The sequence below is a fragment of the Haematobia irritans genome, chromosome 2 (assembly GCF_050003625.1).
Source record: "Haematobia irritans isolate KBUSLIRL chromosome 2, ASM5000362v1, whole genome shotgun sequence".
Lineage (NCBI taxonomy): Eukaryota > Metazoa > Arthropoda > Insecta > Diptera > Muscidae > Haematobia > Haematobia irritans.
In genome coordinates, this window is record NC_134398.1 from 202381822 (window position 1) to 202406559 (window position 24738).

At 30.3% G+C, this 24738-nt stretch overlaps 1 protein-coding gene across 3 annotated transcripts in view; it reads right to left on the reverse strand.

Annotated features, from left to right (window-relative positions):
* The window catches only part of LOC142226930 (putative inorganic phosphate cotransporter), a 45915-nt gene extending 23440 nt beyond the window's left edge, over positions 1 to 22475 (reverse strand). The window contains exons 1-2 of one of the 3 annotated variants that reach the window (XM_075297185.1): positions 22426 to 22443; positions 15955 to 16555 (exon numbers count right to left, since the gene is read on the reverse strand). In XM_075297185.1, the coding sequence (XP_075153300.1) occupies positions 15955 to 15994 (40 nt within the window). In that variant the 5' untranslated portion in view covers positions 15995 to 16555; positions 22426 to 22443. Of the gene's footprint in view, positions 1 to 15954; positions 16556 to 22386; positions 22404 to 22425 lie in introns of those variants that run through there. The other 2 variants (XM_075297184.1, XM_075297186.1) reach the window with 2 other exon arrangements.
* Between the last annotated feature and the right edge of the window lie 2263 nt (positions 22476 to 24738).

Sequence of the window (24738 nt, forward strand, 5' to 3'; positions counted from 1 at the left end):
TCTGTCTAAAGTCAATGTCATAGTTAGTTTAACACGGGTGTAAAACGATGACACATGTTTAACTATGTTTTAAATTCATATCACTAATTTCAAATTGTAATTATTTCACATGCAAGTCACGTAATCCGCATTTGCATGGGGAAAAAATTAAATATATTTTAATTTCTTTTGGGAATCACTCTAGATAAAACAACCAATCTTTTGTTTGGATATTTAAATGGATTGCCAAATTATTCACAATACCTATAAAAGATATTGGGAAGTAATTTAAATGTCGTCATTTTTCAAGGTTTTTGCAATGGGGTGTTAAATACTTTATGGATAGAATTTTATTTTTAATTGCATTGTAAAAATTAAAAATATAATGAGGTGTGATAATAATACCCAGAAAATAATATATTTTCTTTCATTTTAATTTTATTTACATTTATGTAATAATGTTTAGAGTTCATTCTTAAATATTTAAATTACCGTGTTTGGTAAAAAGACAAGACAACCAACTAATATGTTAATTGAATTATAGAAAACATTAAATTGAAATATTAACTTCGTAAAATAAAAAAAGTATCCAGTATGGGAAATAATGAAGTAACACTTGCATTTTAATCGTTAGAAATAGAAAAAAACACAAAAAAGGCTGTAACAACCATAGGGAAATAGATAACTCTGTGGACCCATTCAGCACTAGTGTATATATGGACCCCGGTTGCCACAGTGGGTTGAATTCTACCAAAAATAGTAGATTTTTTTATTGTTTGGAAGATTTCTTGATGTTTTGGTAAAGTTTTTAAAATATGTTATTCCTCTCCAACTAAGAGGTACTTAAATTTTCTATAGAAATAAAATTTTGACAACATTTTCTATAGAAATAAAATGTTGACAAAACTTTCTATGGGAATAAAAAGTTGAAAACATTTTCTGTAGAAATTTTTTTATAGAAATTTTCTATAGAAATAAAGCTATGATAAATTTTTCTATAGAAATAACATTTTTACAAAATTTTCTATAGAAATAGAACTTTGACAAAATTTTCAATAGAAATAAAATGTTGATAAAATCTTCTAAAGGGTGATACGGTCAAAATTTGGTCAATATAAACTTGACGTATTTCTTTCAATTTTGCATTTAAAAAACCTGAACACCCATTTGAAGGTGTGTGTGTGTAGAATGTTGCTCCTATTTTGATTTTGGAATTCACTCTTCAGTTGTCAAAATGCCGTCCAAGCAAGAAGAGCAGCGTATCAAAATTTTGCTCGCGCATCGCGAAAATCCGAGCTACTCGCACGCAAAGCTGGCAAAATCGCTAAAAGTTGCAAAATCAACGGTTACAAATGTAATTAATGTGTTTGGGGAACGTTTGTCGACAGCCAGGAAGTCTGGATCGGGGGGAAATCGAAAACCGGAAGCCGCTGAGACGACAAAGAGAGTTGCCGGTAGTTTCAAGCGAAACCCTAACCTCTCTCTCCGAGATGCCGCAAATAAGCTGGGTGTATCGTCTACAACCGTGCATCGAGCCAAAAAAACGAGCCGGACTATCGACTTACAAGAAGGTAGTGACTCCAAATCGCTATGATAAACAAAATACGACGACCAAAGCGCGATCCCGGAGGCTGTGCACGACGATGCTGACGAAGTTTGACTGCGTGGTAAAGGATGACGAAACCTACGTCAAAGCCGACTACAAGCAGCTTCCGGGACAGGAGTTTTATACGGCAAAAGGAAGGGGAAAGGTAGCAGATGTTTTCAAGCACATAAAACTGTCAAAGTTCGCAAAGAAATATCTGGTTTGGCAAGCCATCTGTACCTGTGGCTTGAAAAGCAGCATTTTCATAGCTTCCGGGACTGTCAACCAAGAAATTTACGTGAAAGAGTGTTTGAATAAACGTCTGCTGCCTTTCCTGAAGAAACACGGTTGTTCCGTACTGTTTTGGCCGGATTTGGCATCTTGCCATTACTTGCCAGAGCTCCGCCCAATTGAGAAATACTGGGCTATTGTCAAGCGGAACCTAAAGAAGACCAAAAAAACTGCTAAGGACGAGCAGCAGTTCAAGGCAAACTGGCTTTCTGCAGCGAAGAAGGTGGACAAGGTGGCTGTACAAAATCTGATGGCAGGTGTCAAGCGTGAGGCCCGGCAATTCGGATTTGGAAAAGCGAAAGCCTAACTGAATATTTTTCCTGAATTTTATACTAATTGAACTTGAAAAAGAAATTTAATTTGATTTTTTAAATAAACGATTTCACCGATTTACACGCGTTTTCCCTTGACCAAATTTTCACCGTGTCACCCTTTATCCTTACTTGCATTCTCCGCTTCTTTGGCTCGGAATCAATACCAACATTTTTAAAGTAAAGACAAAATCTTTGGAACCGGGCATGCTTTTGTTTTTCAGTGTGGTACCTGTTAATGTGTTTGAGAAAACTTCGTAAAATAAAATAATATCCAATATGGGAAAATCGTTTAATCGTAAGAATAGAAAAAAAATCCAAAACACAAACAAAAAGGCTGTAACAACCGTAGGGAAATAGATAACTCTGTGGACCGATTCAGCACTAGTACCTGGGGTATATGGACCAGTTCCAGTCGCGGTTGCCGCAGTTGGTAGAATTCTACCAAAAACGGTAGATTTTTTATTGTTTGTAAGATTTCTTGATGTTTTGGTAGATTTTTCAAAATATTCCTTTCCAACTAAGAGATACTTCAATTTTCTATAAAAATAAAACTTTATATCAGTTAATTTTATTTCTATAGAAGAAAACATTTTTCTATAGAAATAAAATTTTGACAAAATTTTCTATTGAAATAAAATTTTGACAAAATTATCTATAGAAATAAAATTTAGACAAAATTTTCTATAGAAATAAAATTTTGAAATAAAATCTTGACAAACATTTTTTTAAACTCAAGAAAAGTTTACAGGGATCCAACGATCTTGACCTTCCCTCAAGGAATTCGGTATTGGTACCGAGCCAAAGATGTGGCTATTAAAAAAATATTTTTTAAGGATCTCTAAAGATAATTTCAAATACTTTAGAGTAAAAAATATTTTCTTAAATCTAAAAAATCTTCAAACCAAAGATGCAAAATCCTTAAAATATGTCTTTGCCTATTTTTGAAGCGTTTTTATCTTAAATCTAAAGTTTCAATATATCAGTTAATTTTAAGACAATTTCTTTAAATCAAAAATGTTTTTCTTTTCTTGAAAGAAATTCTATCTTACTTCAAAGACATGCGACTTTAACGGAGGGGCGCAACTTTCCAAGTTTCGTGTCCTAAATTTAATCAAAAAAGTTTTTGAAGTAAATATTACAAACTTTATTTTTATTAAGATGTCATGAATTAAAAAAAAAATTATCCTTAATATTGTGTAAATTGTGTGTCTTAAAATTTTGCGTAATCTTTCATTTAGGGTCAATACTTTTCTCAAATTTTGATCAAATTTTCTATAGAAATAAAATTTATTTGGGCAAAGCCCTCATCAGCATCCTCTACTTGCAGCAAAACTATCAACCAATTAATTTGACAAGCATACTTTTCCTCTGTTGGTTAAGCTACACTTAGTAGTTTAGTCAATGCATGGCTTTAAGCTGAGATCAAAAACAACAATAACGATTGAAGAGAAGCCAACAATAACAAACAAAACGAAATAAAATGTTGACAAAATTTTCTATAGAAATAAAATTTTGACATAATTTTCTATAGAAATAAAATGTTGACAAAATTTTCTATAGAAATAAAATTTTGACAAAATTTTCTACAGAAATAAAATTGTGACAAAATTTTTTATATACATAAAATTTTGGAAAAAAATGTTATAGACATAAAACTTTGAAAAAAAAATTATAAAAATAAAATTTTCTATAGACATAAAATTTTTTATAGAAATAACATTTTGACAAAATTTTCTATAGACATAAAATTTTGACAAAATTATCTATATATTCAATATCTTTACATTTACATCGCATTTACAATTCAAGGGATCTTTATATACCCAAAAAATTTTCCCTAATAGAAGAGATCATATTATATAATATTGCCAATACTGAAATAAACTTCTAAAATAAAATGATAATACATTTCTATCGAAGAAAAAAACTTTTATTTTTCATATTATATTGCAATAGTATCAATATAAGGGTCCTGCTTTATGCGGATGACATGGTTGTATTGGCAGATGATCCAGGTACAATGCAGCAGATGATCAACAATTTGGAAAAATATTGTAACAAATGGAACTTAGAAGTAAACATGCATAAATCAGAAATAATGGTATTTCGGAAAGGTGGCAGACTAGGACAAAATGAGAAATGGTGGTATAATGGAGTTGAAATACGAGTAACGAACGAATACAAATACTTAGGTGTCGTCTTTACCCCAAAGATGAGCTTCACAAAGCATTTAGAAGAGAGAAATATGCAGGCGAAAAATGCACTGAATATAACATGGGAAAGTATTATGAGAAATCCACAGATACACTTACCCAGCAAATGGAAAGTTTACCAAGTAGTATGCAGAGCGATTCAAAGTTATTCAGCGCAGGTGTGGGGTTTTGGCAATTTCGAAGAAGTGGACAAGCTTCAGAGATTTTTTATTAAAAAAGTGCTCAACCTACCAAAACATACACCGAACTATGCTTTGATGTTAGAAACAGCTGCTGAGGAGAGCCATATAAAGGGTGATTCTTTTGAGGTTAGGATTTTCATGCATTAGTATTTGACAGATCACGTGGGATTTCAGACATGGTGTCAAAGAGAAAGATGCTCAGTATGCTTTGACATTTCATCATGAATAGACTTACTAACGAGCCACAACGTCGAATTTTCAGTGAATGGGCCCTAGAAAAGTTGGCAGAAAATCCGCTTTTTTATCGACAAATTTTGTTCAGCGATGAGGCTCATTTCTGGTTGAATGGCTACGTAAATAAGCAAAATTGCCTCATTTGGAGTGAAGAGCAACCAGAAGCCGTTCAAGAACTGCCCATGCATCCCGAAAAATGCACTGTTTGGTGTGGTTTGTACGCTGGTGGAATCATTGGACCGTATTTTTTCAAAGATGCTGTTGGACGCAACGTTACGGTGAATGGCGATCGCTATCGTTCGATGCTAACAAACTTTTTGTTACCAAAAATGGAAGAACTGAACTTGGTTGACATGTGGTTTCAACAAGATGGCGCTACATGCCACACAGCTCGCGATTCTATGGCCATTTTGAGGGAAAACTTCGGAGAACAATTCATCTCAAGAAATGGACCGGTAAGTTGGCCACCAAGATCATGCGATTTGACGCCTTTAAACTATTTTTTGTGGGGCTACGTCAAGTCTAAAGTCTACAGAAATAAGCCAGCAACTATTCCAGCTTTGGAAGACAACATTTCCGAAGAAATTCGGGCTATTCCGGCCGAAATGCTCGAAAAAGTTGCCCAAAATTGGACTTTCCGAATGGACCACCTAAGACGCAGCCGCGGTCAACATTTAAATGAAATTATCTTCAAAAAGTAAATGTCATGGACCAATCTAACGTTTCAAATAAAGAACCGATGAGATTTTGCAAATTTTATGCGTTTTTTTTAAAAAAAAAGTTATCAAGCTCTTAACAAATCACCCTTTATATACACTAAGCTTGCATATTAAATACATAGAAAAGATACTTGTGAATTACTCTGATCGTAGACTGCCAAAGTTATTAACAAATATCTTACTACATCAAGAAGTTTTCTGGGTTAAAGAACTCAAGCTAAAAGCACAGTACTTTAACATATGTTGGCCAAATATGGATAATATTAAAGAACAATGGAACATGTTTGGAAACGATCTATTAATAGCGATCAAATTGGATAATATCCATAAAAACCTGGAAAGAAAGAGTAGAAGTGGTCGGCTTTATAGAGACCTGAACTACTTTAGAGGTTTAGAATACATCTCTGATGAAAATTCTCTAGAAAATATTGGACTGATTTTCAGAGCACGATGTGGAGTAATACCATTAAATGGAAACAAATACGGAGCTACTGAGCAGGACAGACTTTGCAATATATGTAATTTGGGAGAACCAGAAACACTACAACACTTTTTAGGAGTTTGTCCCGGATTTAGAGAATTTAGACTACGATACTTTCAAAAAACTACACTGAACACGGCGGAAATTATTGGAATTCTGAATGGTGACTGCAGGGATGATTGGCTGAATCTAGTTAAATACCTGAAACTAGCGAATAACTATAGGCAATTTTTGGTAAACCAAGAAATTTAACAAGTAATTAATTTGTGGTGACAGACGTTTGTGCACAACATTGTCAATATTACAAATTCTTTGTTGAATCCCCGAAAAATTGTTATATAAATTATATTCTAAGCTAATAGTAATAATAATAATGTATTCAATAAAGAGCATTGAAAGATTGAAAAGATTGATTTTTCATAACCACAAAAATTTGATAAAAATCTTTAAATAACATTTGTTTTTTTTTTTTTAATTTAGTAGATTTTTGGTAAAATTTTCTTCAAATTGTGGCAAATTATATTTGGCACCAGTGGCAACCGTGGTCCCAGTTCTGGTCAAAACGTATGGAAGGGACTGGTCGCTTTAAGAAGAGTTATCATAGATGGAGTATTAACACTTTACGACACGAATCTGGAGAATAGGATTCCATCTAAATGTTATGCTGTAAGATAACTTCTTTAATGTCCTCGAGACATCAGTTATTATTACTTATATTTGTAATAAAGAGTCGTTGTCCGATCGGGAAATTTGAAGCCAATTTCCCTTGATATATAGTCCAATATAATCGGAATCAAAAATTATGCAAATGAAACTAAGTTAACCCAAAACTAATTATTTTACAACATTTCCAATCTTATCATAAGCGTTTAAAAGTACACCCATAACATTAGCGTGTACCATAATAAAAAATAAATTATAGTTATTAAGATTGTTTTTCATACCTATACCAGAGAGAGAGAGATTAACTGTCATCTGTCAATGACTGTCGGAATAGTAATATAAGGTATAATAAAAACAAAACAAAAAAACGTTCACAATGATGATGCTAATCTGTCATCTGTTTATGTGCCGGGCATAATAATGGAGTAACCAAAAACAATCGAATAGTACATGTTGTTTTAGAAATTGTCATTAAAATGTATAGTACACTCATTGTCTGTCCATCCATTCATCGGCTCAATTTGCTTTTGCGAAAAGTTCATTAAACACTTTGTCATTCATGGATGACGTTTTTTTTCGCTATCGAACTAGACAAACTAAATAAAAAAATCAAAACAAGAAAAGTTTTTTTAGTTTTTTTTAGTTTAAATAATAATAATTCGAAGCACATCATAACACATGTGTACGAATTAAATGTATCGGAAGTTAAATGATATGCATATTCATATGATTTTTGATATTGGGTGGTGAGCCATGGAAGTTGGTTAACCTGAGCCAAATTTTTGCTTTAACGTTCAATAGAACTAAGTTCACGCACAAATTTTATGAGACAGACCCCTTTTTAGAGCAGATTTGGTTTTGTTTTTTGTTTGCTCAATGACGTGCTGTTCTTTAAATGTCAATTTACCATAAATAAAAATAACAATTTATATTTTATTTAGAATTCTTGGTCTGCGATGTTAATAGAGTGTTTGAATGCTATATACTAATTTATTATAATTTGCCTTTAATTAATTAATATTGTTGAGACTCTACTTTTGAATCTCCATATTAAAGCAGGTGGTGATATATATTTTATTGGATTTCATATTGAAATGAAACGTTTAAGATCAATTTTAAATATTTCATTATAAGTTCTAAACTTGTTTTCTACTTGCTATTAGATATCACTTGTCATTAGTGGCGGGAAGAGAAATTAATTAAAGAATGAAAATTTTACTAATGCTTTTGAGGGGTGTTTATTATTTTTATTTTTGTTTATTTTTTACATTTATAATAATTAAAATAAAAAACATTTATTGGCATTTATTACAAATAACGGTCTTCAAAAAAAGGCTTTTAATATGTAGCAGTGCTAATTGAAACCAGAACCGACAACAGCGTTACCATCATTATTATGTATTTATGTTAATTCTGATTTTAACATAAGATAATTTGATCTATGTTATTACAGTCATCTCACAAACCCAATGATAATTTTGTGTATCTTATTACTATTTATAAATTGAGAGACGCCTCATTTTATTCTCATGTTATTCTCACTAAAATAACTGTTCTCTTATGATTTGTTTTTGTGTAGCTTAGCTATTGTACTCATGATAACATTGCTTGTTTTTAGTTTTTAATAATTTGTTAGAAACACATGCATCTCTTGTGATAGATCCCAAACAATATTTAATATTAGAAACTCAGAGCGTATATTGGTGCATAATCAAAATTTATTCCTGTACTTATACTGTGCAAATAAACAAAAAGAAAAGCGGAAAAAATGATCCAGTAAGTTTTTACTGGGAAAAAATCTTCAGCAAAAACTTGCAACTTCTCTATTTCTCAAATGTCAAATTTGATCTATCTCTATGGCTCTTTTGCTGGCGTTTTGGACTAAATGAACGTCTATGATAACCAGTGTTGCCAAGTATTGAGAAGCAAAAATCAAACAAAATTTATAGTAAAAAAATAGCTACAATTTTAGTTCTATTTGCGTACATCTCCAATAAAATTATCCATTAAAAACTTGCTAGAGAGAAAAAGTGGATTTTACTTTCTTTGCTAAAGTTAGCAGAAATGTACGCGAAAGCAAGTTTTTTTCTGGGGAAAAAATCTCCAGCAAAAACTTCTAACTTCTCTGCTTCTCAAATGCCAAATTTGATCTCTCTCTCTTGTTATTTTTTACTGCATTTTTGGAGTAATCGAACGACTTCCAGTAAAAATTTGTCATAAATATCAAAAATTATCGTGAACTCAACGGAGTTTTTGTAAAAAATAGTCAAAGAAAATAGCCAAATGAAATGTATTTAATTTTCAAATTAAAATTAATTAAAATTTACTATTTTAAACCAATATTAGCATAATATCCCAACAAAAAATGTTTGAAGTTTTTCCCAAATCATTACTTGTAATGTATGTACATCCAAAAATGCTCTTCTTAATAAGACGTTCTTTTGAGGTTTTATATCAAAATCCTTCGAGTTTGAGTTTTACCAAGGATAACACACCGCAAGAATAAATAAATAAATTTTTAACTCTACTATCCCAAATTTTGAAAACGTTGAAGAAATATCTCATAATTTATCAACCTAACACCAACGGTGATATTCGCTTGGAGTGCAAATTTAATTTTTCATATACACCCTCAAAAAAATCGCTTCTGTAACTTATTCCCCAAACACATTCTGCTTTAAGCACATATATTTTCAGGATTGGTTCAAACAAGATATTGTTTGTATTGTTCAAACATATTATGTTTTACCTTAGGTATACACTGATAGAAAAAAATTTTAATGAAATGTTCTTTGTGTATATATATTTTTAGGGCGCCAATTGGTTACTTCCATTCTTTTACTTGCAGCATACTAGGTATAGTGGCAGTCCGATATTTCAGGCTCACTCACTGAATAGTATAATTCAGTCCATTGTGATACTTGCAGCATACTCTCTAGGTCTCTCTTTCTAAACACATATATGTTTATAGGCTACTTCTAAATTATTATATGTTTGCATCCAAATATATTATATTTACAAAAATGTTATGTCCCAAACATAATATGTTGTAACATATTAACATATAATGTGTTCAAAATTTTGAGTTCCAAACATATAAATTTTACACCCAAACATATGAAAAACAGTCTTTTTCTTCATTCTACTAGGAGCAAAATTACATTAAACCGAGAGACATCCTGGTTTAATTGACAATCATCTTGTTGAACGGGCAGTATGCCTCCCTCCATGTGCCATTCAGTTATCTTCCTTAATTTCCTACAAAAGTGCAAAATTTATCAACCTTGGGTTAAATATACTCCTATTAAACCAGAGGATAAACCAAAGGTTAGTAAACATTTTTTATGCTACCAGCGGTTTCATTGGCACTACAAAACTATAAAAATTGTTAATAAGAATTTTGATATAAAATTTTATTTAAAGATCTTCATAGACTTCTTTATAACCCGGAATATAAATATTTGCAATAAAGTTAAAAGGTTTTGAGACCGCAAAATATCGATATATAGTATATTGCACTTTTATTGTGATATAAAAGAAATTCCATCAATATTATATCTTTATTGTTGTATAGCAAACAAAGGGTGAGTAGTAAATGATAAAGAAAACTTATTTGATCTTTTTATTGCTGCAGCGATATTATATCGGGAAAAAAGATAATCTATAGCGATACTAGGTATTTGGAAAAATAATACGTGTTTAATTGCAAAAATTTACAATAGACTATTAACAACAATTTTATATTATTTTTAATTTATGAATATCCTATTAAAATTAACATAAACATCTTTTAAGAATCTTTCAGATTTTTTTGTTTGTTTTTAATTTGTATTTATGCATATGCCATTTATTTGAGAATTGAAATTTACAACGTTAAAGTTACTAAAGCAAAACAAATGGAAAGTATTTAAATTTATAATTGTTGTCTTTTTTCACCCAGATGTGACGAACATTGTATAAGAATGCAATAATTTCGTTTCACACATTTAAAAAAATACAGATTATAAAAATCGATCGGGTTTAACTCGGGCATTTGAAATTAAAATTCCTTGGCAAAAAGAATAATGTGTTAACAGTAATAAAAAATTAAGCGTTTTTTTTTTTTTTTTTTGTTAAGAATGTGCAATTATTTATTTTGCTTAATGTATTGTCTATGAATTTATTTAATGCCATTAAAAAATAAACTCGATTATACTTTAGATGCATTGTATAAATTATAATCGGTTTCAGGTGGATAGAACAAACAATGTTTGCATTACCCGTTTTACAAACGTTGTTTTTTTTTTAAATAAAATCAGACAGAAATCTTTTTGGTGGGTTATAAACTCGGTAATACTTCATGTCAGCTACCCTAAATATTTTTTTAATATCAAGGTTACCCATGTTTTTCCACCGTTATAAATTTATTATTTTCATTTTTAAAATATGCAAATGACATACTTTTCTATTTATCCCAGAGATAAAAAAATGCACATATAATTACATGCCAGCAATTTGAATTATCTATCAATCTCTAATGTTGGTAGTGGTATTTTAGATATTTTTCGAATAGGTCATTAAACTGTTCTAACCATTTCTGAATAACAGGAAATTTTAGTGAAGAGATGTCGAGAGAAGTTTTTAGTTTTTTTGCACCAAAAAAACAGGAAGTTACAAATTACAAAAAAAACATATGTATGTATAGTTCATCATGTATTGGCAATAAAAGTAGAGAATGGGTAGGAATAATATTGTCTTAAATGCAATAAAACAAAAAATATGCCACACAAATTCATGAAAAAATAACTGAAATTTATTTTTTATTACACTTGATTTTTTTTATGGAAAGAAGTTTTTTTTTGTTTGTTGCTCATACATTTAAAAACACACACACACATTTTTTCTTGCCATAAAAATTTTACTTTGATTTCTTAATCATCTCTGGGGATCTGATTTTAATACTTGTTGACAATTAATATGGTGATAATTTGCTAATGTCAATTTTAAAACAGTTATTACATATCCGTAACAACCACAACATATGGCATCTGATTGTTGTTGTTAAGTGGCAGTGTTGCCAGTAATTTTCTGCCGCTTGTCGCCAAAATTAGGATGTCATCGTCCTCAAAATTCCCCAATTTAAATTAAAATTCCTCACAAAAATCCCTAATAAATTTTTAAAAATTTCTTATGAAAAAAAATATATAAATAAAGAAATTGCCTTTGCCGTAGAAAATCAGTAATAATTTAACATTTAAATTAAAAAACAAGTATATACGGCCGTAAGTTCGGCCAGGCCGAATCTTATGTACCCTCCACCATGGATTGCGTAGAAGCTTCTACGAAAGACTGTCATCCACAATCGAATTACTTGGGTTGTGGTATCTTAAAACTTCTTAACATCGTTTTCTAAATTGTGAGTTAGTCCATACGTGGTATATATTAGACAAAAAAGTTATGTATAGGTAAGTCTACAAATAATTACGAATCGACATGGAAATTGAAATTTGGGGGTCGCTTATATGGGGGCTATATAGAATTATGAACTTGATATGGACCAATTTTTGTGTGATTGGGGATCGATTTATCTGAGGGCTACATAAACTATAGACCGATATGGACCTAGTTAGGCATGGTTGTTAAAGGCCATATACTAGCACAATGTACCAAGTTTCAACTGACTCGGATGAAATTTGCTCCTCCAAGAGGCTCCAAAACCAAATCTCGGGATCGGTTTATATGGGGGCTATATATGATTATGGACTAATATGGACCACTTTTGGCATGGTTGTTAAATATCATATATTACCACCACGTACCAAATTTTAACCAGATCGGATGAATTTTGCTTATCCAAAAGGCACAGGAGGTCAAATCTGGGGATCGGTTTATATGGAGGCTATATATAATTATTGACCGATGTGGACCCATTTTTGTATGGTCATTAGAGACCATATACTAACACCATATACCAAATTTCAGCCGGATCGGATGAAAATTGCTTCTCTTAGAGGCTCCGCAAGCCAAATCGGGGGATCGATCGGTTAATATGGGGGCTATATATAATTATGGACCGATGTTGACCAATTTTTGTATGGTCATTAGAGACCATATACTAACACCATATACCAAATTTCAGCCGGATCGGATGAAATTTACTTCTCTTAGAGGCTCCGCAAGCCAAATCGGGGGATCGGTTTATATGGGGGCTATATATAATTATGGACCGATGTTGACCAATTTTTGCACGGTTGTTAGAGACCATATACTAACACCATGTACAAAATTTAAGCCTGATCGGATGAAATTTGCTTCTCTTAGATGCTCAGCAAGCCAAATCGGGTGACCTGTTTATATGGGGCTATATGTAATTATGGACCGATGTGAACCAATTTTTGCATGGTTATTAGAGACCATATACTAACACCATGTACCAAATTTCAGCCGGATCGGATCAAATTTGCTTCTCTTAGAGCAATCACAAGCCAAATTTGGGGGTCCGTTTATATGAGGGTTATACGTAAGAGTGGACCGATATGGCCCATTTGCAACACCATCCGACCTACATCAATAATAACTACTTGTGCGAAGTTTCAAGTCGATTGTTTCATTCGGAAGTTAGTGTGATTTCAACAGACGGACGGACGGATATGCTCAGATCGACTCAGAATTTCACCACGACCCAGAGTATATATATATATATATATATATATATATATATATATATATATATATATATATATATATATATATATATATATATATATATATATATATATATATATATATATATATATATATATATATATATATATATATATATATATATATATATATATATATATATATATATATATATATATATATATATATATATATATATATATATATATATATATATATATATATATATATATATATATATATATATATATATATATATATATATATATATATATATATATATATATATCAATTAAAAATTTAATTGAATCAAAAAATTTTTAATTGAAATAAAAATCAATCACACAAATTAATAGTATCAATTAATTTTTTAATTGGATCAATTAATTTTTTAATTGACTGCCAATTAATTTTTTAATTGATACTATCATTTCTGTGATTGAAGACATTTCAATTAAAAATTAATTGGATCAATTAATTACGTGATTGAATCAGAAAATTTTTTTTTGTGTGCAGCTATCAAGATTTCGAAATACAAAATTTTAAAATACAAACTGGTGATCGTCTTTCAAATTCTTGCGAGATGAATATGGGAATTCGATCACCACACGCGTAAAAACAGTGAACCCATCAGGAAGATTTTTTTTGTTTATATTAGAAAATTTAGGTAAATTAAAAAAAAAATTAACTGTATTACAAACGCGCATCTTACGATTTCACAAAATATCATAAGTAAATATTTTTTTTTTCGAAAAATTCAAGAAAATTTATGAGACAAAGTTTTTTTTATTTGTTAAAGAAAATTTCGTAGTTTGAAGAACAAAATCGGAGTTCAAAATTGCTAAAATGTCTTCAATACCATACTAAGTTCAAGTTGGGATTATTATTTGAAAAATGTACAAATTATAAGAAATTCAAAATTGCAAAAATATCTTCAATACCATATTAAGTTCAAGATGGGCGCATTATTGATAAAATTTACAAATTAAAAAAAAAATCTTTTTGAATCATTTTGGAATAATTGTTTCCATTTTTTAGTTCGTTTAACTAATGTACACAAAAAATTATTAAAGTCAAGGAAACTTTCTTAAAAGATAATAATTTCATGAACTCAAATTATAATCAAATTGGCTTAGTGTCATATAGGATTCATTTTTTTTGTTTGAGTGTATGTATTTATGAAAGAAAATTTAGTTCTAAGTGCTCAAAAAAATAAATGTGGTAGATCAATATGCAGACGAGCCATCTTCATAATTTCTATATTTTGGCAATATATTTTGCAAATCAGTGATGAACACTGGTAAGGGAGCCACATTTAGGACCGAGTCCTCATGAAATGAATTGAAGCTGCGCAAAAATTACAAATTAGCGCTTGTGTCCGTTTCTAGTCCAAATGCTCCTTTGCAGCCTATTGTTGTTCGATGCGTAAAGTTTTCTTTTTTAAATGTTGACGATTCACTATTCAAATAAAAAGAATTTCATAATAGTTTTTCGAGACCAAAATTTCATACGAAAACGATAGCTTCGTCATTAAAGAGCATTAAGAATCTTGGTGAATTAAGAATTTTCTTGAAATTGTTGACAATTTTGTTCTTACTTATATTATATCAGCGTTCGTAATATAGTTTATTAATTAAAAACTTCTAAAATTAACATACATAACTATCATTAAGGTTTAGAGGGTACTAATTAAAAAAAAATAATTGCTTCAGGCCACCGAATTTAAATACAAAACAATAATAAAGTTACGAATTTTTTTCAAAAACGTTGGTACAATAAGGAAATTGCTCATTTGTTAATAACTAACAACTAAGTTTTTTCAAATATTTTCAAAAAAAAAACATTCATTTGTAATAAATATGAGGATATAATATTTTTTCTTTCCAAATTTTTTTATAGCCGATTTAACTTTATTTTAGTTCATGAAAATTAGTTGATTTTAGTTCAATTTTGGAAAATTTGAGAATATTTTTTATTCTTATTTTAATTTTTTTGCTTATTTTAATGACGTGATTTAAAAATGAGAAAAAAAGTTTTAAACAAATGAAGTACACAATTTTAGTAAATATAAAAATAGTTCATATTTTCCTAAAATGGGAGAAGTTTGCTAAAACTGAGTACATAAGTTTCTCAAATGAGTAAAGCTTACTTAAATTGTGTCTGTCTAGAACATCATATAGCGCGCTAGACATTTTATTTCCAAATTTTTCTTCTAAAATATGTCATTTTCTTAAACAACAGAAAAAATTTATTATTTTTAATAAGTTTTCTTTAATTTGAAAAAAAAATATTAACTGTATCATTGTATCATGTTGAAATTACTAAACTATTTTAATTAAAATTTTTCTAATATAAACCTATATTTTATTTCACGTTAGGTTCACTTTTTCTGGATGTACTTTCTTTCACTTAAAGTTTTTTTTTTGAAAAAAAATTAATTCAAATATTTTTTTTATACATGAGCTTCGGCCCGGCCGAATTTAGCTGGTTCTAATTTATGTAAACTTCCATAAAATTTTTTTGTAATTATTTCACAAAATAAGTGTGTCACGAATAATTCATTATTAGGGCAAAATATTCTCATTGCTTGATTTTAATTGATTTTTTTTTTTGTGTTTTCAATCACTTACATTTAGAGAGGCTTATGCCCCAAGCTGGTTGCTGTGTCATTTTAAAGCTGGTAATTGATGATTGGATGAGTGATTTTTCTTAAATTTGGGATTTCAGGTGAAATGTATTTTTAAGAAAAAAATGATGAATATTGATTATTAAACTCCTGATATTTCCTTCCTGCTTTCTTCTGGTAATAATAAGGTTACTATGGCGTTTTGTTTTTGTAATTAATTTTGTTGGTATTTACAACACTTCCGGTTTATTGGTTAATTTACACTTTTATCACTTATTAACACTTTTTTGTGGAATTTTTAGCACATTACTTAAAATGTCACTTAAAAAATGTCCTTTGGGTGTTTATATTTTGCCAAATTAAATTCATTAACAATTCTGAAAGAATTTTATTTTCTGTGAAAACGCATAAATCGCGTTTTCTCTTTTCTTTTTACAATTCTAACGGTTTTATTTTAATTCCATAGCCATTCTTAGGTTTACAAGAGTTCTCTCTTGAAGTCCGATTCAAATGAGTGCGGCGGCAGCTGTTATACGTTGAGTGAGTTTAGTTCGCTGCCAATCGATCGATCGATTTTAAAACTGACACGTTCGCGCCTTACGAACCTTTAATTTCAAATGAGAAACAATTTTTAAATGACTTTAGCTTATATACCGAGATAAGCGGCGAGTTTATTGTTAACGTATTCGTTTTTGTCGCTTGTTTAGCTGGGTATAGCTTGCTAGCTAGCTGGCTGGCTGGGCTGGCTGATTGCTTGGCTTTATGACAGTTTATATATTGAGCACATTATTCTCCATCACTAACGCTATTATCGATTCGGTTTCGTGTTTGTTTCTTCTTCTTCTTGTTTAAATTGTTGTATAGGAGTGAGAGTGAGTAAAGGGTGTAATTGTGGTAGTGGTATTTGTTTTGATTTGTTGTTGCTCTATAGAATATTATCCCATATTTATATCCAGGTTTTGGACAATATCTTGTAACACGACTATCAATACCCAAACCTTACTCATAATACCTCTCTCTCTCATTCTCTCTCGTTCTCTTTTTCTCCTATAAAACTTACTCATACATCAAAAATAACGACTGAAAAATTAACTCAGAATAAAAGGCCAAAACCAAAAGGTAATACCTACAAATATCTTGGTCATTGGTTTTATTGTTATAGCCGCTATTCGTATACACGCATTCCTTTTGGGGTAATTGGTTACACAAAGCACATGGTTTGAATTTTCTTTATTGCCATTGATAAACACCGACATCTTATCGATGTTTATGAGTCGTAATTGTTGGCGCTAAATGGTGTAAGGGATAAAGAACGACCATTACAGATTCTTATACTTCTAAGGGAATTAATTCAGTAAAGGATTTGTTTATTTTTATATAATAACTTATGTCTAGAAAGAGAAGAGAAGTCTCTAATTTGGAAGCGATACACTTTTCCCAGCTTGGTCAGTAAAGAGGTATTTATTTCACCGAGTGAATTCCTAAAATTTGAAAAAAAATAAGGAGATTGTGGAGGGCATCAGTTCGTAGCCCAATTCGGCCAAATTAATAGAAACGACAAAGAAAGTGTGGGTCGCAGCGTTGCTATGGCGAAAGAGGCCTCTTTTCCTGGGGCTATTTTTATACCCTCCACCATAGGATGGGGGTATATTAACTTTGTCATTCCGTTTGTAACACATCGAAATATTGCTCTAAGACCCCATAAAGTATATATATTCTTGGTCGTGGTGAAATTCTGAGTCGATCTAAGCATGTCCGTCCGTCCTTCCGTCTGTCCGGCTGTCCGTCCGTCTGTGGAAATCACGCTAACTTCCGAACGAAACTAGCTATCGACTTGAAACTTGGCACAAGTAGTTGTTATTGATGTAGGTCGGATGGTATTGAAAATGGGCCATATCGGCCCACGTTTACGTATAGCCCCCATATAAACCGATCCCCAAATTTGGCTTGCGGAGCCTTCCGGAGCAGCAAAATTCATCCGATCCGGTTGAAATTTGGTACGTGGTCTAAGTATACGGTCTCTAACAACCATGCAAAAATTGGTCCATATCGGTCCATAATTATATATAGCCCCCATATAAACCGATCCCCAGATTTGACCTCCGGAGCATCTTGGAGGGGCAAAATTCATCCGATCCGGTTGAAATTTGGTACCTGATGTTAGTATACGGTCTCTAATAACCATGCAAAAATTGGTCCATATCGGTCCATAAATATATATAGCTCCCATATAAACCGATCCCCAGATTTGACCTCCGGAGCCTCTTGGAGGGGCAAAATTCATCCGATCCGGTTGAAATTTGGTACCTGATGTTAGTATACGGTCTCTAACAACCATGCAAAAATTGGTCCATATCGGTCCATAATTATATATAGCCCCCATATAAACCGATCCCCAGATTTGACCTCCGGAGCCTCTTGGAGGGGCAAAATTCATCCGATCCGTTTGAAATTGGGTACCTGATGTTTGTATACGGTCTCTAACAAGCATGCAAAAATTGGTCCATATCGGTCCATAATTATATATAGCTCCCATATAAACCGATCCCCAGATTTGACCTCCGGAGCCTCCTGGAGGAGCAAAAGTCATCCGATGCGGTTGAAATTTGGTACATTTCGTTAGTATATGGCCTCTAACAGCCATGTAAAAATTGTCAAATTTAATTACTGTATAAAGTTTTGTCAAAATTTCATTTCTATAGAAAGTTTTGTAAAAAGTTTATTTCTGTAGAAAATTTTGTCAACATTTTATTTCTATAGACAATTTTGTCAACATTTTATTTCTATAGAACATTTTGTCAACATTTTATTTCTATAGAAAATTTTGTCAACATTTTATTTCTATAGAAAATTTTGTCAACATTTTACTTCCATAGAAAATTTTGTCAACATTTTATTTCTATAGAAAATTTTTTCAAGTTTTTATTTCTATAGAAAATTTTGTCAAAATTTTATTTCTATAGAAAATTTTGTCAAACTGAATTATATACGTATTTAATCGGCCTTTTTTTTGTTTAATATATACCCCTTATGGACTAACTTACAATTTAGAAGACAGTGTTAAAAAGTTTTACGATACCTTGCCATCGGCAAGTGTTATCGCAACCCAAGTAATTCGATTGTGGATGACAGCCTTTAGTAGAAGTTCCTACGCAATCCATGGTGGAGGATACATAAGATTCGGCCTGGCCGAGATCCCTAGATTTTGGTGGCCATTTTGCTATAGGACTGAAGCGGGGAACGTTCTTTTTAAGACTTTATCGATTGACATGCACTGTGTACGATGGTGATGAGTCCTGCAGACAGGGCCGTGGTTTGCCCAGTGTTGCCAGAAGTAGGGGAAATTCCCTACATATGGGTTTTTTTTCTAATATTTAGCGTAGGGAAACAATGTTGGGACTTTTTCACTCAATAAAATTTTTAATAATTTTTACATTTTGGTGGCTCTAGAGCAAGAAGGAAATTAGAAGCCGGCAAGGCTTGACGGATAACAATGTGTTGTAACCACGGTTACTACTCGTGCGAAAAATAATCTACCAAAATTTGAACAAATTTTTACCACAAATCTACCAAACAATAACTTTTGTCAAAATTTCACTCCTATAGTAACTTTTGTCTAAATTTTATTCCTGTAGCAAAATTTGTCAAAATTTTATTCCTGTAGAAAATTTTGTCAAAATTTTATTTCTGTAGAAAATATTGTCAAAATTTTATTTATTTATTATAGAAATTTTTGTCAAAAATTTTATTTCTATAGAAAATTTTGTCAACATTTTCTATATATAGAAAATTTTCTCAAAAATTTATTTCTATAGAAAATTTTGTCAAAATTTTATTTCTATAGAAAATTTTGTCTAAATTTTATTCCTGTAGCAAAATTTGCCAAAATTGTATTCCTGTAGAAAATTTTGTCAAAATTTTATTTCTGTAGGAAATTTTGTCAAAATTTTATTTTTATAGAAATTTCTGTCAAAAATTTTATTTCTATAGAAAATTTTGTCAACATTTTCTATATATAGAAAATTTTCTCAAAATTTTATTTCTATAGAAAATTTTTGTCAATATTTTCTATATATAGAAAATTTTCTCAAAATTTTATTTCTATAGAAAATTTTGTCAAAATTTTATTTCTATAGAAAATTTTGTCAAAATTTTATTTCTATAGAAAATTTTGTCAAAATTTTATTTCTATAGAAAATTTTGTCAAAATTTTATTTCTATAGAAAATTTTGACAAAATTTTATTTCTATAGAAAATTTTGTCAAAATTTTATTTCTATAGAAAATTTTGTCAAAATTTTATTTCTATAGAACTAAAAATATTATAGGGGAAATTGTAGGGGAATTTTGTCAACATTTTCTATATATAGAAAATTTTCTCAAAAATTTATTTCTATATAAAATTTTGTCAAAATTTTATTTCTATAGAAAATTTTGTCTAAATTTTATTCCTGTAGCAAAATTTGCCAAAATTTTATTCCTGTAGAAAATTTTGTCAAAATTTTATTTCTGTAGGAAATTTTGTCAAAATTTTATTTTTATTTTAGTACGGAACTTTTTTTGTCCTTGTAGGGTAAAACGAAAAATTGCCCTGGCAACACTAGGTCTGCATCCGAAATGTTTGTCTACCCAAGTATTCAATACTGGGCAGATATTTTCTCGATATTGTGTTTTTTGGAACTTCAATGGCTTTAGTCCAAGCTCATTTTCCAATATGTGTTGCATCCGTTTCGTTCACTTTCGAACTAATTCTTAGAGTTAAAGTAATCGTACTGGGAAAATTCCGCAATGTATTATCTATTCATTGGACTACCATATTTACAATACCTGTTCCATGATATATTATTGTCATAAATATATAATAATTATCAAGACCCTTGCCGACATATAGCTCGCTGTCTTATGATGTCAGTTTAAAGCTTTACAGAATTTATTGCACTTCTTTAAACATTATAGACTGAACTGTTGAATTAATTGTTTTTTTTTTTACACAGAGAGCTTCATAAAACAGGTAATTAATGAATAAATAACATTCTTCAAAATTATAGATTATAGGGATTTTATTTAATAGATTTATGAAGACCCTATGCAATAAATAAATAAAAACAAATAATCCTATTGCGTTGTATTTATTCGATGATTAAAATGCCACTATAAAATGTCATATTAACTATTAATTATTTTTTATTATGTATTTAAGCGAAGTAAATGTCATTACATTGGAAAAACAATTGGAGTTTCCAGCCTTTTTCTAGACAAACAAAGATATTTTATTGTAATTAGAAAGACAATTTTCTGAAAATACAATAACTGCATTGTAATACTTCGCATGCCCGTGGATTAGTAAAATTCTTAAACGTTCGATAGATATTGAATGAGTTGATATAAGATCACCAAATTTATTTTAATTTAAAATTCCTAAATTTTTCTACAAACTACGAAATTTTCTTTAACAAGTGAAAAAATTAGTGAAGTCTTATAAATTTTCGTGAAGTTTTTGAAAAATATTTATTTATTTTTATACCCTAAACCACGTAACTTTGATCTGTCTAAAATCAATATGCCTACCAGAAATATTGATTTTAGACCCCATAAAATATATACCGATCGACTCAGACACTTCCTGAGTCAATCTAGCGCTTGGTGACCGCCCGTCTGTCCATGTACTTGTTATTCACAGGATGGACATAGTGAAGTCTTATAAATTTTTGCGATTTTTTTGAAAAATATTTACAATTTTCCTACTTACAATTAACCTACATTTAAGTTCCTGGTGGCTTTACTTTTTTTTTAGTGTATTCAATACAACATTTATACAATTTAAATGTTTTAAATCCCTGTACTTTCTGTCTTTAAATTTTGAGGAGAAAAAGACATTCGTTCCAAAAACAAATAATATCGAATTATCCGCTATTCCAAATACAGTGAAACCTATCAAACTTGGACTTTCAGAAGAGCGAATACCTCACAAAAGTGGGCAGCTGTAGGGAGATGGTTACTATATTATCACATAAGTGGACAAAATTATAGGACCGTGACTATCAACTTCTGAGAGTTTTCACTGTATAGCTTTGGCTATAGGCTTAGTATAGCTACCATTTACCCATTCCCTATTATTAACTTCTTGTTAAATAATAGCAATCCTATTCATCTTATATATCTCACAATATTTCATATAGTATTTTCGTTTACATTTTATACGCGGAACATATATAATGTGCTATTTATTGTCCATAAAAAACCAAACAAGCATTGGCTTCCTAAGTCACAACCACATTATTAGTATTTAATTTTATTTTTATTGTTGTACGTATATGGTTTTACAATTGATAGATTCACAGAACAACTTTTTTATCTCTAGTAAGAAGCATTTGTTAGAATGTTTTCTACACAAATTTCTACACTTGTTAATCATACAAAAAAAAAAAAATACAAACAAAACTGTAATCGGAATTGTAAAATGTTTTCAACTTCACTTTTTATATCGTATAAATTGTGATATTGATTCCCGCCCGCGTGCTCCAAATCAAAACTGTTTTCAAAACAAACTACATATTATGGATTTTCATTTCTATTTGTTTGATTTCTTGTTTGTAGTTGTTGTCATTTTTGAAATGCTTGTTATGAGAGTAATGCATCATATATGTGGTGCAGAGAGGGAGAGCGAGTGAGACGGAGAGAGCGAAAGTCACTTTATCAGTAGTGAAATGCAAGTGGTGAGATAATGCTTGCATTTGATGCACTCAATGCAAATATAGGGATTGCATTAAGAGATTAGTTAATACATAGATACGAGCTAAATTAATACTACATTCTCACTAGGCACGAAATCTTGACATTCAGAACTAAAATCTCTTTACAAATCTCTAGTGTTCGTACGTGCAAAATATCGAGATTTCGGCGCTGGCTTTGGTTTACAAACTGAAAATAAACATTTTATTATTTATTTATTTATTTATTATTTTAACATAAAATTAACCATTGAGTTGTTGGCTTCTTTTGATTTAAGTTAAGATTGAGGCAAGCAATTGTGTTGTACATGACAGTACAGGCGGCTAATAAACGACTTTCGATATCGAGAACTTTTGATCAAAATCGAAATTTTTCGGATCACGGGAGTCGATATCGAGTTTTTTTGATCGACAATTTTTTCGATTGGTAAATTGCAATCGTAAAACATTTTTTACTTGTTATTTACATTGTTTTCGCCATATAGGTATAGTAAATATATTAGTTTTAGTTCGAATTGTTGGTAATTTGTAGTAAATTGCCATATAATTAACATATTTTGAATATTTAGGACTAATGCAACTCCAATAAAAGTTAAACAAAAATTGGTCATAGTCGAGTTCGGGAGCGAGCATCCTAGCTTGACAAAGAAATATAAGGTGCACATGCTACATCGATATCCAAGAGATTGTGATCAACCAATTACCGTGCCATTCCGTGACATACATAACGCTTCTGGGCCACCTTTTAAGGATTGTGAATGATGAAGGCCTCCACTGGACAAAAGTTTTAAGACGGCAGACAATTGTAAAGCGGTAGAATTGACGTTGACATGCCACCAAAAATTATCCCCAATGTTCTGGTTTACGAATTCGCAAAACGCAAAATATGGGATTGTCAATAACATCTGAACAATTCCTTCTTCTTCCAAATAAATCCCTTATCCATAAGAACAGTGTGTATAAATTTCATATTATATATCTTTGTGGTTCGGAAAATAGAGGTTGAGGAAAATTTTGCGAATTCGTAAATCGGAACATGGGGGATATATTCCATTTGAACGCCTCCTTCATCAGCCGAAATCGTCCATTGAGCCTGCAATAATGTGACTTTCTAACAGTGCACACCATTTCAAACCCATGTACTTACACCAATAACAATGTGCACTTTTATTCCTTATTTGTCGCCGAATTATTTTATATTCATCTCATCCTCCAATTAGGAAGGAATTCGGAGGAATGTAAAAAGAGTTAAGATATAATGCATTACAATTTACTTTTTACTTTGAAATCTTCAAAAACATATGTGTTTTTCTACATTCTATTTTATGCTGCTAACTTAAATTTGTCATTTCATCTTGTTCTGCTTAGTTTTTTGCTGTTGGCAATGCTAGAGAAATTGCATCAAATTTCGATCGATTGCCATGATCCAAACTTTTAATCGCATCGGCAATTCTCTCGATACGATTATGAATTCGATATCGAATGCCGTGATTAGCCCCCAGAGATGGAAAAGACAATTTTTAAGAAAGTTTAAAAAACGTTTTTTTTTTTTTTTGAGCGAAAAAGTTACAAAAATTTCTATAGAAATAAAATTTTGACAAAATTTTCTATAGAAATAAAATTTTGACAAAATTTTCTATAGAAATAAAATTTTGACAAAATTTTCTATAGAAATAAAATTTTGACAAAATTTTCTATAGAAATAAAATTTTGTCAAAAATTTCGATAATAAATTTTTGACAAAATTTTCCATAGAAATCAAATTTTGTCAAAAATTTCTATAGAAATAAATTTTTGACAAAATTTCCTATAGAAATAAAATTTTAACAAAATTTCCTATAGAAATAAATTTTTGACAAAATTTTCTATAGAAATAAAATTTTGACAAAATTTCCTATAGAAATAAAATTTTAACAAAATTTCCTATAGAAATAAATTTTTGACAAAATTTTCTATAGAAATAAAATTTTGACAACGTTTTCTATTGAAATAATTTTTTGACAAAATTTCCTATAGAAATAAATTTTTGACAAAATTTCCTATAGAAATAAATTTTTG